This window comes from Helianthus annuus, chromosome 15 (assembly GCF_002127325.2).
Source record: "Helianthus annuus cultivar XRQ/B chromosome 15, HanXRQr2.0-SUNRISE, whole genome shotgun sequence".
In the NCBI taxonomy this organism is placed as follows: domain Eukaryota; kingdom Viridiplantae; phylum Streptophyta; class Magnoliopsida; order Asterales; family Asteraceae; genus Helianthus; species Helianthus annuus.
Window position 1 is genome coordinate 154272925 of NC_035447.2, and position 14522 is coordinate 154287446.

At 33.8% G+C, this 14522-nt stretch overlaps 1 protein-coding gene across 2 annotated transcripts; it reads right to left on the reverse strand.

Annotated features, from left to right (window-relative positions):
- Nucleotides 1-3714: 3714 nt before the first annotated feature.
- On the reverse strand, nt 3715-14192 carry LOC110912825 (protein SEEDLING PLASTID DEVELOPMENT 1). 2 transcript variants are annotated; one of them, XM_035984036.1, is made up of 10 exons: nt 13648-14183; nt 12641-12855; nt 12390-12540; nt 12121-12312; nt 11872-12034; nt 11556-11782; nt 11308-11484; nt 11098-11223; nt 9532-9840; nt 3715-3950 (listed from the first exon to the last, which is right to left on the reverse strand). In XM_035984036.1, exons 1-9 carry the CDS (start codon nt 14056-14058, stop codon nt 9532-9534), a joined length of 1971 nt encoding a protein of 656 aa, XP_035839929.1. In that variant the 5' UTR covers nt 14059-14183; the 3' UTR covers nt 3715-3950. The 2 variants fall into 2 exon arrangements, with proteins under 2 accessions (XP_035839929.1, XP_022013334.1); XM_022157642.2 differs by lacking the exon at nt 3715-3950 and having other exon boundaries at nt 9416-9840; nt 13648-14192.
- Nucleotides 14193-14522: the final 330 nt, after the last annotated feature.

The window sequence follows — 14522 nt, forward strand, 5'->3', positions numbered from 1 at the left end:
CATTCAAACATGTCGAGCAGGACTAAGAAGTACTGGATGCTATATTATGAGCGATATCAAGCACGCAAAACGAGTAGGAGTGATTTCGAGTGAGAGGAATGTCAAGCAGCTATCTGGCAAAACAAGCTCATCCATTCTATTCTGAGTTAATATGGGTATTTTAAATTTTAAGATAGGTTAAGATGGGTCAAACAAAATTAGTCACTAGCTTAGGATGGGTTATGAAGTGGTGGATAAAATAAAGAGTAGGTCAGAATGGTTATGAGATAAAACGCAACCGGGTCAGGATGGTATGAAATAAAATTACTAAACTAATTACTGCTCGAAGATATCTATTCACAACTGCAATTTCACCAATCGTCGCCGTAGTACTCTCCCGTCGTTCTTCGATTAAAAATAATAAAAATTCTAAAAATAATAAAAAAATAAATTAAAAATAAAAAAAAAATTCTCAGAATCCAAAAAACTATAAAAAGTCAAAAAGATTCTAAAAATCAAAAAAAATTCTAAAAAATCAAAAAAATTTCTTAAAAAACAAAAAAATAAAAAAAAAAGTCAAAAACAATTCTAAAAAATCCAAAAAATTCTAAAAAATCAAAAAAAACTCTAAAAAATCAAAAAAAAAATCTAAAGAATCCAAAAAATTCTTAAAAATCAAAAAACTTAAAAAAACTTAAAAATTCTAAAAAATCAAAACAAATAATAAAAAATCAAAAATCAAAAAATAATAAAATATAAAAAAAATTCTAAAAAATCAAAAAAATTCCAAAAAATCAACAAAATTCTAAAAAATCAAAAAAATAATAAAAAATCAAAAAAGTTTAAAAAATCAAAAAAATAAAAAATAGAAAAAATATTAAAAAATTCATAAAATAATAAAAAATCCAAAAAAAATCTAAATAATAAAAAAAATAAAAACATTCTAGAAATTCTAAAAAACCAAAAACAAATCTAAAAAAACAAAAAAAAATAATAAAAATGCAAAAAATTCTAAAAACATCCAAAAATCTAAAAATTCATAAAAAAAACTATAAAAATAATAAAAAAATCAAAAAATAATAAAAATAAGAAAAATAAGAAAAAAATTCTAGAAAGTCAAAAAAACTCTAAAAATAAAAAAATAATAAATAATCCAACAAATTCTATAAAAATAATTTAGGATTTTTTAGAATTTTTATGACTTTTTAGTGTTTTTTTTATTTTTTAGAATTTTTTGGATTTTTTATATTTTTATTTTTTTTTATTTGTTAGATTTTTTTATTTTTGGAATTTTTTTATTTTAAATTTTTTTATTTTTTAGATTTTTTTTGGATTCTTTTAGCATTTTTATGATTTTTTTATTTTTTTAGTATTTTTTGATTTTTTATAAATTTTGTATTTTTTAGAATTTTTTTGAATTTTTAGAATTTTTTCAATTTTTTACAATGTTTTTGATTTGTTTTATTTTTTAGGATTTTTTTAAATTTTTATATTTTTTTAGATTTTTTTTTTTTGAATTTTTAAGATTTTTTAGAATTTTTTTGATTTTTTTAGAATTTTTTTGATTTTTTAAATATTTCGATTTTTTAGGATTTTTTTGACATTTTACAATTTTCTTGATTTGTTTTATTTTTTAGGATTTTTTTTTAGAATTTTTATATTTTTTAGATTTTTTGAATTTTTAAGATTTTTTTTTTAGAATTTTTTTTGATTTTTTTAGAAATTTTATATTTTTTATTAAATTTTTTTGTATTTTTTATTTTATGTTTTTAAATTTTGTAATTATTTTTTCATCTCCTCTTTACTCAAACTTATATTATCCTAAACCTATCCTAACGCAAACTCATCTTAACTCATTACCCATCCAACCTTTTTTTTTAAATGTCCATCATGACCTATGCCCATCCTGACCTATGTCCATCCTAAAACCATCCAACTTGCCAGCTTTACCACCATTGCTACACATTGTAATTAGCGTGGGAGTACTGAATTATGGAGCAGCGGGAATTTGAAGTTTTTGACGGGGTTAGAAATTAGTACTAGCGTAGGACTGAGGCCAGACTCATTGAAATTTGAGGGGCGATGCATATCACATGCAGCACACTTTTATTCATAAGCAGCCAAGATTGAGGCCACTATCCCAAACTTTTTTTTTTCATTTTAAGATGGTATAAATAATGAAATATAACATCATCATCACTCAGTAAATGTAAATGATAAGACATAGACAGTCTTGCCTCTACCCCATAAAAATAGAGAGGTTACTTTAAGTAAATAATGAAGTATAACAGAGACAATATTTGAGAAAATTGGAATATATCTCAATCAAACGGTCCGGTCCGCTTTTATATGTCCGGTGTTCGGAGTAAACCACAAATCAAACCAAACCATTCACTACGGTTTGAAAATTTTAAAACCAACCAACCGTGAATTAAAAGAAAAACCTAATGTGAAACCAAAGCGATAACCGATTTCACAGTTTTAAGCTGAACCTTGAACCCCTAGCCCCCACGCCCGAGATGGTGTTCGCATTTGCGCCTTGGCAGCCTCTTTAACACCACTATGTTGTGGTCTTCGCGCCTGATATGCGTTGGTGGAAGGGGCTCACACAGTGGCGGAACTAGAACATTAACTCAGGGGTATCCCAAATCTTTTTTTAACGTGCAATCATACAATATTAAAAAAAACAACAATAAATAAATAAAGTAAAAAATTCTTTTCGACCGCACAAATCGTAGCATTGTTCAAAAATTCCAGGCCGATTCGATTGCGTAAATCCGTCTTGACAAGCTTCAATTTAGAATTTTTTTTTTAGTTATTTTGGCTATTATTTGGTTATTTGGGCTAATCTATGTGCTATTATTTAGTTATTTGGGCTTACTATTTGGGTTTGTATCATCATCACCAACTGGGCTTATTATTGGTCTGTAAAATATTTTTTGAGGGGTGTCCTCGTAGTTGTTTAGAGTTGTCCTTAGCATAAAAATTGAAAAGAAAATAAAAATTTACACTACCGGAAAAAAGTTGAGCCGTAACCCGTGCTACGGTCTGGACCTTCTTTAGGTCCGCCCCTGGGCTCACACCCTTTTCACATCTTCCACAACACACACTCAAGATTTCAAAGGGAAGAAAAATACACCTTTTTTCTTTTCTGAGCATAATTTATCGAAAGTGTGTGTAGGGTTGGTCAGTGGCGGATGCAGCAATTTTTTTCACCAGGTTCCTTTTGGTTAATTCTCACTATTTTTTCCAAATCATATTAGGTTTTCACTATTTTTTTTTTCATTTCTTCCAAACTGAGGGGGTTCCTAGGAACCCCCAAAACACCTCTGGATCCCCCCCTGGGGTTGGTAGATTTGGTTTAAAATATATGAAACCGAATATGAGTTATATGCACTGAAGACATCAACTCTAATCCAAACATGCTTCAAAGTTTTATCTAAATAGTTTAAACAAGTTGGTAGATAAAAACGGGCTAATGGGTTATAATCAAGTTATACTTCAGAAGGACGACGTTGCGATAGGTCATAAAATAGAAGTGGATTCCCAAACTTCCTTTTTATACAGTTTTTTTTATATATAGAGGTACAAACCATAGCTGTCGAAGGTGCAAAGGGTGAGCCTTGGGATCAATGTGTCACACCCGCTCGTAGCGGAAGTGACAGTGCGATTATGAAAGGTTTTCATAGCATTCGATAGTGAAAACATCTACATGATTTAAAATAAACAACGATGCCAAATATATATTAATTAAAACGTCAATACAAGACCAAGTATTTTGTTCACAACATAAACCATGAGTTTTCAAGTTTTACAAAAGTCTGAAAAACAAAATATAGTTTTTAATAACAAGGCTTTGACCCCTATATTCCGCAGGAGGATGAAATATATGAGCCAAACCCTCCCAAAATAGCATGGTTTCTTTTATCCTTGCTGTAACGTCCAAAATCATTCATCGTTTCCTTATTTTCCTGAAACACATGTTAAATAAAAAGTCAACAAAAATTTCGGTGAGTTCACAGGTTTTGCTTGTCACAAATGAATCTTTAAAACATTTGATAAACCTTGTATAGAAACCTGTATGTGTAGTGTCAATGAAATTCGTTGATCAATTATTGTTTTGCAAGGACATTAATATGTGTGACGACATAAGCTAGTAACCAAACCTTGACCATGTTTTGTGGTATTGAATCACTAATCCTAGTGACGCACAACTAGCCGGACACAAAAGTACTCCTGCAGGGTCTCGAGGACCAGGAGTGGAGCTTGACCACACTTAATAGATCTATACAATTGTTCCTAAGTCTGTATTGTGACTAATGTCTACTAATGCACACGCTTAATCGCATAAGATCTAGTTGATTTCACTCCATATCTAGCATACCAATGTATAAACATGTATCTACCCCTAATTTTGAAAACAAATTATTTAAAAGAGGAGCTGTGAAACTCATTGTTTGTGTTCCATCCTAAAATGCTAGCAATCCAATGTTCCCTGAATCGATTCCATGCTACAAGTGTCCTACTTCGTTAAGACACCTAGGTCTAATTGTATGTTTCATGTACAAGTCTTTCACCAATAATCTTGTTAAGACTTGTCCTTGTTTCATTTATTTGAAAATCCTTGTTTGTTTAAACGTGTTGGTGGTTGATTATCCGAATGATCATATATGTATTTTATCCACACACGCGCGCGCGCGCACACACACATATATATAGGGTAAGGTTCATGCGAGAACCACCTTTATTGCGAGAACCAATGTTAACACAACCTAAAAAAACTAAAAAAAAACTAACCCCCCCCCCTCCAAAAAAATCTAAACCCCCCCCCCCCCAAGCTAAATGCTAAAAACTAAAACCTCCTAAAAACTTAAAAAAAAAACTAACCCCCCCCCCCACACCCCACCCCAAAAAAAAAAACTAAACCCCCTCCCCCACCCCCCAAAAACCTAAAAGTAGCGATTTTTTTTATAAAAAAAAATGTTAAAAATAATTGTGTGTTTTTTAGCTATTTTTATGTATTTTTGGTTATGTTCAAATTGGTTCTCGCGGTTCTCGCAATAAAGGGTGGTTGCTAACGGATCCTTCTCCTATATATATATATATATATATATATATATATAGGGGAAGGATGTATAGAAAACTTACTTTAATTTCGAAAACCCGGGAAACTCAAAGCTCCCGATGTTTTTTTTTCTTGAAAAAAATTACACATGTTATATACATGTTTTTAAAGGTTTTGGGCAAAAAAAATCAAAAAAGCGCCGAGTAGATATTTTTAAAAAAAATAAACAAGTTTTGGTGTAACACATGTTACATTCATCTGACATATTTGTAACATGTGTTACACCAAAACTTGTTTATTTTTTTTTAAAATATCTACTCGGCGCTTTTTTGATTTTTTTTTTGCCCAAAACCCTTAAAAACATGTATATAACATGTGTAAATTTTTTCAAGAAAAAAAAACATCGGGAGCTTTGAGTTTCCCGGGTTTTCTAAATTAAAATGGGTTTTCTATAGATACTTATATTATATATATATATATATATATATATATATATATATATATATATATATATAGAATAAGTATAATGTACAAAACCGCTTATCATACATTATCGTACGCGACAATAACTATAACGTGCGTGATTATTTTTTTTGCCAGTATAACGTGCGTGATTAACATACTCATGCGTGATTATCACCAAAAAATAGATCCCATGCGTTATTTTGTGTCTGATGCGTGATTAGGGCAATGATCCGACGGTTGCGCGCGTCGCCTACATAATGTACGATAAGCCTTTTTGTATGTTAACCTTACTCTATATATATATATATATAGGGGAGCGCTAAAATGAAAACCACCGCCAGTTTAAAGAACCATGAGAACCACTTTCTAGCTATTAGATCTTCAAGATGGATGGATGAGATTAAAAGTAGTTAAAATTAATATTAAATACTTTTTGTCTTATTATATTTTTAATATTTTAATGCAAAAGGGTAGTTTGGTAAATTTACTCTTTTTTGTCTTTTTGTCTTTATTATTTTTTATTACTTTTTTTGTATTATAATATAAGTTTTTATTTTTTAAACAAAATTTTTTTATTAAAAGCTTTTTAAATTCAGATTTTTTAAACTTTTTACGTTTTACGTTGAACTTTTTACGTTTTACGTTAAACTTTTTACGTTTTACGTTAAACTTTTTACGTTTTACGTTTTATGTTAAACTTTTTACGTTTAGATTAAACTTTTTACGTTTTTACGTTTTACGTTTTATGTTAAACTTTTTACGTTTTACGTTAAACTTTTTACGTTTTACGTTTTACGTTAAACTTTTTACGTTAAACTTTTTATGTTTTACGTTTTTACGTTTTACGTTAAAAAGTTTACGGTTTAACTTTTTTTTACAAAAACTTTTTTACGCAAAACGAACGCACCCAGAAATCGCAAACTCGGGAGGTGTCTCAGATAGATTGTTATCATCATTGACTGAGGAAAAAAAATATAAAAAACCAACAACATCAAAACAATATGTATCTCGAAAAAAAACTGGGCTTGGCTCGGATTTCACCATCGGATTCAAGAACACACCACCATCATGATCAAACCCCCAAACATACCAAAATACCATCAGATTCAAGAACACACCACTGGCCGTCGCTACCTTGTCGGCATCCCACCGGCCACCCCCATTACCTCAGCCGTTAAAAAACCATCAGATTCAAGAAATCGGAGCTCTGCCGGAGCTGCATCGCCACCGCCGTCGTCCTCTTTCTCTCTCCTCGGACTCTATTTCTTTCTCCTCGGACTCTTTCCCTCTCTACAACGATTCTTTTCTTTTTCTCTGAAATCTGATTCAAGAACACACCACCATCAGATTAAACCCCCAAACATACAAAAACGAAGGGTTTCATGGTGGTGAAGGAGTGTGAGATAGAGAGAAACAGGGGTGTGAGAGAGAGAGAGAGAAACAGGGGTGAACGAGTGTGAGAGACAGAGAAACAGGGGTGGGTGACGGTTTCATCCTCACCATCAGTCGTCATCATTATCATCTTCGTTTAACGGGCGGTGGTCGCCAGCAGAGAGACAAAGAGATGGGTGTGGTGGTTGGTTTGAGTTTTGATTTGGGTTTTTTTCCTTTATGCGGGAGATTTCGAACAAAAGACGAGAGATGGTGGTGAAGGATTTCAAGAGAGAGAGATGATGAGAGACGATGTTTTAATTTCAAGAAATAGATGGTCTGCAACTTTAAAAGAAAGACAGAGGAGAGAGGAAGGATTTGACATTTGGGGTAAATGACCAATATACCTTTTATGTTGGCATAATCTGATTGGTTGAGAGTGGTTCTCGCGGTTCTTACAACTGGGGGTGGTTTTTATTTTAGCGCTCCCATATATATATATATATATATATATATATATATATATATATATATATATATATATATATATGTCTTAAAACCCAAATTTACTATAAGGTTATGTTAACTCATATTTTCATCAAATTTTTATATAATCATGCTTAGTGACACTAATCCATTTTAAACCTTGTAATTCCCTAGTTAATCATGCTTTTAACATAACATATTTTTTAAAATTTCGGCATGCTGTCCCCTAAATTACCATTCCCTTTAATCATCATCATTAATTTTCCAAATCATCATCATCAACTCTTCTAATCATCAAGAACAACATTTTTACATTTTTCAACAAAACTAAAGATCATGAAAAATTATACAAACCCGAGATCTTCTAAAAATATTTTCATGTTCATCCATTTCAAAAACATGTCCATACCAACATATTTCCTGTACTTTTTAAATCAAGGTCCATGAACATGAAGCTTGTGCAAATTTATATAAACTTTAAAAATACTTTAAAATCAACTTTCAAGATCATCCATGCTTTTAAACAAATTCACACATCATATTACTTGTATATCATGCTAGATTACTTTTTATTACTAACTTTACATATTTATTATGTATACTTCAAGATCAACATGAAATTATTAACATTATTCAGGATATATTGTTTTATTTTAAACCCTTTTAAGTGTTATAACAAGGTTTTCATGGTGATCACTTGTACCTCCATAATCTCCAGTAAAGTAAGAACAAAAATAAAGGTTTAGGTGCTTACAACTAGTCCAAGGCTAGGAATGATCAAACTTGAAGAAAAGAAAAGAAGAGTTTCAACTTCTTGCAAGAACAACCTCCTTGAAAGCTTCCCAAGCCTTGGAGCACCTTAGATCACCTTACAATGCTCCTTGAAACCCTTGGAAATGTTTAAAATTTGAAAGTGAAGAGAAAGAGAGAAGGTGTGGCCGTGAGAGAGAGAGAGAGAGAGAAATGAGGGAGTTGTATGTTGTGATTTTTGTGAAATGAGAATTGATATGGTCTTGAGGTGTTGGTAAGGTCTTAGGTATTCATCATCATCATACAAGTCCATAAAGTCAAAAGATTAAATCTCACAAGGCCAAACTCTCTTATCCAAGGAAATCAACACAATGTGAGGGTGGTGTGGGGCCTCTTGTATGGCCGAAAATTGGGGGGGGGGGGGGTGTTTTATTTGTTTATTTGATTTTGATTTAGACATGTGTTGAAATATCTTGATAGATATTTCAGTGTTTAGGGTTTAAGTAGATGTTTAGTGCACTAATCTAGTCTTTGGAAGATAACCATGATTAACTAGCTCACTAGTTTAGGCTTTGGTGATTATGTGATGTTAATCGGACAATTAATTATGCTCATGATTCGATTAGCGATCAATTATGCAATGTTACTTGGTAATTAGTGTTTAGATAACCTTAGGATATATATTACCCTCGATAGCACCTTATGATGATTAACATTATCTTGTGATCATATGATGTTCCCATTAATCATGTACACCAGTCTATTGGAAATTGTAAGTTTCATAGCTCGGACCGGACAATTTAATACTTGTGTATTTTTCCGGAAAATTATAATACATATACTTGTTCCCACTTAGGGTTTTGTCCATGTTTTCTATTAGACATGATATAATGTCCTTTGTATAACGTTCTGGGGCGTATCGGAACCATCCTGACATGAATGGTTTAATCGGATAATCTACCAACGGTCTCTCAAATTGTTTTCATCACATTACGACACAATATGCAAATGTAAATGCATTTCCTGGATATTGCTAGACTTAGAGGACTTAATTAATATAAATCAAGTGTATATGCATATAATTGTATGATTAAACAGTGATTATGTTGTACGGATGCCGTTTGTCACATAATGTGTGCATGCAAATACATCTAATATCAATAGATTGTCTGTATAGATGTGCAAAGTCATTACCCTACTCCAAGTCGGTTTTGATCATTTTCTTGATTTCAAATGTTCCATCTTTATCTTTTACCAATTCTCAGTTTAATTTTCTCACAAAATCATTGACGGGACATATGAGCTATAAATGCTTCGAGATTCAATATATGTGTGATAGAGTGATGTACAGCGAGATCAAAGAATCGCGGTCTTAGCAAATAACTAGTATAAACAAGAAAGGAATGAAATATTACCTAGTCAGGCAGAAAAGGTAATCTGTTCACCGGGTAGGGTGAGCCATTCGCATTAGACAACTCATTAAGTGCATCAGTATCACCATCATCATCATCATCATCGTCGTGAGCGTCGTGTTTATCTTGTTTTTCAGCTTGAAATGGTAAAATACGAAGCCTTACATCCGCTTCTGAACCGACTCGCTGTGCTTGTAGCTTATATTTACGAATTAGACCCTTCTGGAGCAACAGAATGTTGGATTGCCGTGGAAGTAATTCTACAGGTTCACCTTTTGGGATGACAACCTGTTCAATAGCAATCCTCGCTTCCTGTAATAATGGACAAAATATCTTAAGAAAGTTGAATGCTGACCGAGAAAACAATACAATTGTAAACGTAGAACAGACTGAGAGAGATCTTAGGAATCGAATTTATTATCTTATCTATTGTATACAAGTTTCATATGACAATACAACTTTCTCATAATACCCGCCACCCAGTCTTCCTACTGCCTCCAGCCACCCCCATGCATTGGCGGAAACTATTCCAACATTGGCTTCAACTACTGCTTGAGACTTCTCCGTTTCTGAATCTGGTCGATTTAGAATAGGGGTGGCAAACTGGTAATTGTGTCAGGTTGGCGGGTTAAATCGCGTACCCGAACACGACGCATCAACGCATTTATCTACACTAGTCGGGTACTTGTCGGGGACGTTTCCTAAACGTTTCCAATGTCGGGGACGTATCTGGTAGAAGTATCCAGCCCGTTTCCATTTATTTTTAAGGTTTTTACCCTTTCAAATTCCACAACCGGCCATTAAATAAATAGACCTATCATATTCGGCTTCTCTAATCTCTAAACTCTCAAGTCTCATCATCTCTAATTCTCTATCGATTGCCGATCTCTCACTAGATGAACCGGAATTTGAAAATGATTTGATTATTGATAATTAATTACCTTTGGAAGATGTAGTATTTTTGGAAGTTGTTTAATGTATTTTTATTTTTTTATATTTTTTATTGCCGTGCCCGTATCTTGGGATTTTGAGTTTTGCCGTTCCTCGTTCCCGTACCCCGATCTCGTACCCGTTCCAGTGCTACTTAGCATAAGGATTTGTATACTTTGCTTTTGTTATTTTAGGTATTCTGTGACACAATGTACAATGATATGAAATTGACTAACTGAGACAAAGCATGTTGTAAACTCAAGAGCCTAAATGATTTAGAATAAAAAAAATAACTGGTGACTTATAGTTTTGGGACGTATTAGGAAAAATACTTTATTGTCAGTATACTAAAATGTAATATAAGTTTATAAAGCCTATAAAAGCCACCAGGATCTCTTGTTTCAACCACTTGAAAGTTTATAATTCTTACGCGGCTCTATTGCCTCGGATAGTCTCACGCTTTATACAACACACTTCAAGCCTTAATCATGAACGCCGAGGAAAACATTACTTGCTATGCATGTCAGAAATTGAAAAAACGAAAAAGACAATAACAATTACTGAAAGCTTAGGCTATACCAGAGATACTATTCAAGAGACAGTCGAGAAAAATAAATTAGAAACAGAAGGATGAAGTACCTCCAAAGCATCAGTCTTCTCCGATTCATTTATCTGAGAATATTCATCTTCAACGTCTTCAAAACCATTATCATAATCAGTCACTAATGCCTCTATGGCCTTTGTTAACTGTGTCAATGAGCTTGTCTACACCATCAAATTTAACGAACAAATCAAGGAATGATTTTTATATACTCTTTTTTTTTTTAAAAAAAATCCAATAATGCTTACCTTTGTGACATAAATAGGTATGTCATTAGAGTGGGCAGCAGCCTGAATCCGGGAATTTTTCTTGATTTTAGACAGTAATGCAAGTATTGCATCTGCTTCACTAATATTCTCAGTAAATTCAACAGCAGATTCCATCTTTAAGTGTTTGAATACTTGTCTTGAAGTTGTCTCCGAGACCTACAATGCTCGTATTAACTTTTTGCAATAAAATCCAATTACCGTGATGCAAAATAGAAGTGATATCATACGCCATAGAGAAATAAACACAAGGGCGGCTTATCATAAGAAGTATCCGTATCACTTTGAGACTCTTTAGAAATGTGTTTGTCGGGTGTAAGCTTTTCATTGGTCCACTGTGGAATGCCTCCTTCGACTGTAGAGACACTCTTCTTGACAAACGACTCATATGCAATTGGATCACTTTGTAATGTAACGTCTATCACTCCCTTGCAAACTTGATAGTTCGGGGAACGGCCTTCCTTACATGAAGAAAAAAATAATAATCAAACTATGAAATGGTGCAACAAATGCCACCTTTGATAAACAGAAAAGGAGAAAACAAACCAGAAAGAATAGCATCAACGGTTGCTTCGAGACTGCTGTGAACTCTCAACTCGAGCCTAGAAATAATCTCAACCGCACAATCGAAAGTGGAAGGACCTTTTCTCTCCAGCACTGATTTCTGTACGCCCCTACGGTTTGCCTCTTCGTCTCCTAGTGTCACACTCTGCCAAACTGATACATTAATTCCAAAACGACTATCTAATGAAGTAGGGTTCGTTACTAAACTCTCAATGGTATCAACCGAACTACCTGTATTCCTCCAACAAGCATATCCAATGAAGGATTCATTACTAAATTCTCGATCGTAATACCATGAGCAGTTGCAACTAACTGAATCCCACGTTGTGCAATAGTGCTTGCAGCTGCTGCTTCAAGTTTTGTACCGATTTCATCGATTACAATCACTTGAGGCATATGATTTTCAACTGCTTCTATTAATACCTACATAATTACATCAAAAAAAATCAATAACAAACAACCTAGTATTCATGTTTGGAACCATATATAAGACGCAAAACCTTATGTTGCATGTCGGCATCAGGAACTTGCATCCGTCGAGCATTACCTATACCAGAATGTGGTATATCACCGTCTCCGCCAATTTCATTTGAAGTATCAACAATCATTACACGTTTATTATAATCATTTGCAAGCATTCGAGCTACGTCCCTGCAATACACAACTGCAGGTCAAACAAACATGAACTTGTTCACAGTAACCTTGTGATTAGAATTACGAGCCGATGAACAAGCATACAAAATAACTAAACCTGATAATTGTTGTTTTTCCTACTCCTGGAGGTCCAATAAGCAATAAAGAAGCTCCGTCTTTAACCAAATCTTGCAATAACTTTGCACTTCCTGATACAGCTCGGCCAACACGACATGTTAGTCCTATTATTGTGCCCTTCCGGTTTCTGATGGCACTTATTCGATGTAAAGTTCTGCTAATGCCAGCTCGATTATCAATAGCGAAATCACCTACCTATAATAGCTTATATCAATAGCGAAATATTTTTGATGAATATTCCTTGTATATCTTTTGTGCTTCTACTATGCGTCAATTAACTTGTACTGTTTCCAAGTAGGGATGAGATCGGTACTGGTACCGTACCACATTGTACCGATACCGAAATTTAGCTAAAACCACAAAACTGAATATTGTCCTGCATATGTTCGTTCGGTATCGGTATGGTATGGCACCGTTGAAGGCCCAAACTGGTACCATACCGCATAATATCGATACCAAAATTGAGCTATCGTATATGTTCGGTGGGTACCGGCAGTGGCGGTGATGAGGGTGTGCAGGGAGGACCATCGCACATGGCCTGTGATTTTGAGGGGCACATGTTTTTTTAAAAAAATCGATATACATACATGTTAATTCTTTTTAAAATAGTAGACCCATTACCCATACCAACAACAAGATAGGCCAATTTACAAAACAATTTTTATGGTTTAGAAGTTAGCCCATCGGCATTAGGTTTAGTGAGTCCAATACCCATTTGATTTTAAAAAATAAAAAACATTACAGAAGGGCACATTTTTTCGAGCTCGAACAGGGGTAATTCTCAGAGACGTCAATGGGTACGTATGGTAGAGTACCAGTATTTGGTACGGAATTTCTCATTCTCATCCCTAGTTCCAAGCAACCAATCTGATTCCAAGCAATCACACACACATATACACAAAGGAAAGAGAACCTTAAAAAGGCAAAAAGCAAAGGCAATTGGTCGAACACATGGTGAGCAATAAACAAACAAACAAGCATAGTTACCAACGAAGTAGCATGTTCAAGATCATCCACCGTGATCAAATCATCCGACAACATAAAATCCCCAGACGGAAACCGAGCGAGCGGTTTCCGCCCCAAATCCATAACAACCTCAATCAATTGATGAAGTTCCTGATGCTCATTAACCCTCCGCCGCATCTCCTCCGGCAACAGCCTCAACATGCGCCCCAATTCCATATCGAACTCTTCTTCACTCCAACTTAAACCCGTATCTGGCTTCAAACAACAACAAGGACTGTACCCATCACTCCTGTGAATGATCTTGTTCCAATGTTTACGATGATGATGATGATGAAGGAATTTGGTTGTTGAAAAGAATCTGAGCACTTGGGTTTGTGATCCAAAGGGTGTTTTGGGGTGAGGGGTAATGGATTGTATAGGTAGACAGAGCATGTTCGGATTTTGGCGCTAAATCCAGTGTGTTGTGGTGTGGTTAAGAGTAGTGCTTGATTAAAGGTTGAAAGAAGGTAGAGGAGTCTATCTTCATGGGGAGTTTGCCTGTATCCCCCTTTAGTTTTGTTTCTCATCATTTTTCACCACTTAATATTAGACCAAGCGTAATGGGACGTTTTCCATAAGTTTTTTTGCCCCAAAACGCTCTATAACGCCCTCATCCCCATTACGGGGGGCGTTTTGGGGCGTTATAATTCAAAAAAAATGAGGCCGGCGTTTAAATTAAAACGCCAAACGATCCATTAATCCACCAATCAAACGGTAATATCTCCAACGGCTAGTTTGACTATTTTTTTTTTAAATCTATTATATATATATATATACATATATATATAAACAATCAAAACTCATCCATTTTCAACAAAAACACTCTCAAAACCTCTCTAAAAAATCCCACATTTTAT

Bases quoted from the DNA above. Each gene is read 5' to 3' on its own strand.
- LOC110912825 (XM_035984036.1), bottom strand. From the start codon at position 14,058: ATGCTCTGTCTACCTATACAATCCATTACCCCTCACCCCAAAACACCC. The intron at 12,313-12,389 runs GTTTTGCGTCTT...GTAATTATGTAG, and splicing joins ATGCCGACATGCAACATAAG to GTATTAATAGAAGCAGTTGA. The intron at 9,841-11,097 runs GTACTTCATCCT...CCATTATTACAG, and splicing joins AGAAGACTGATGCTTTGGAG to GAAGCGAGGATTGCTATTGA.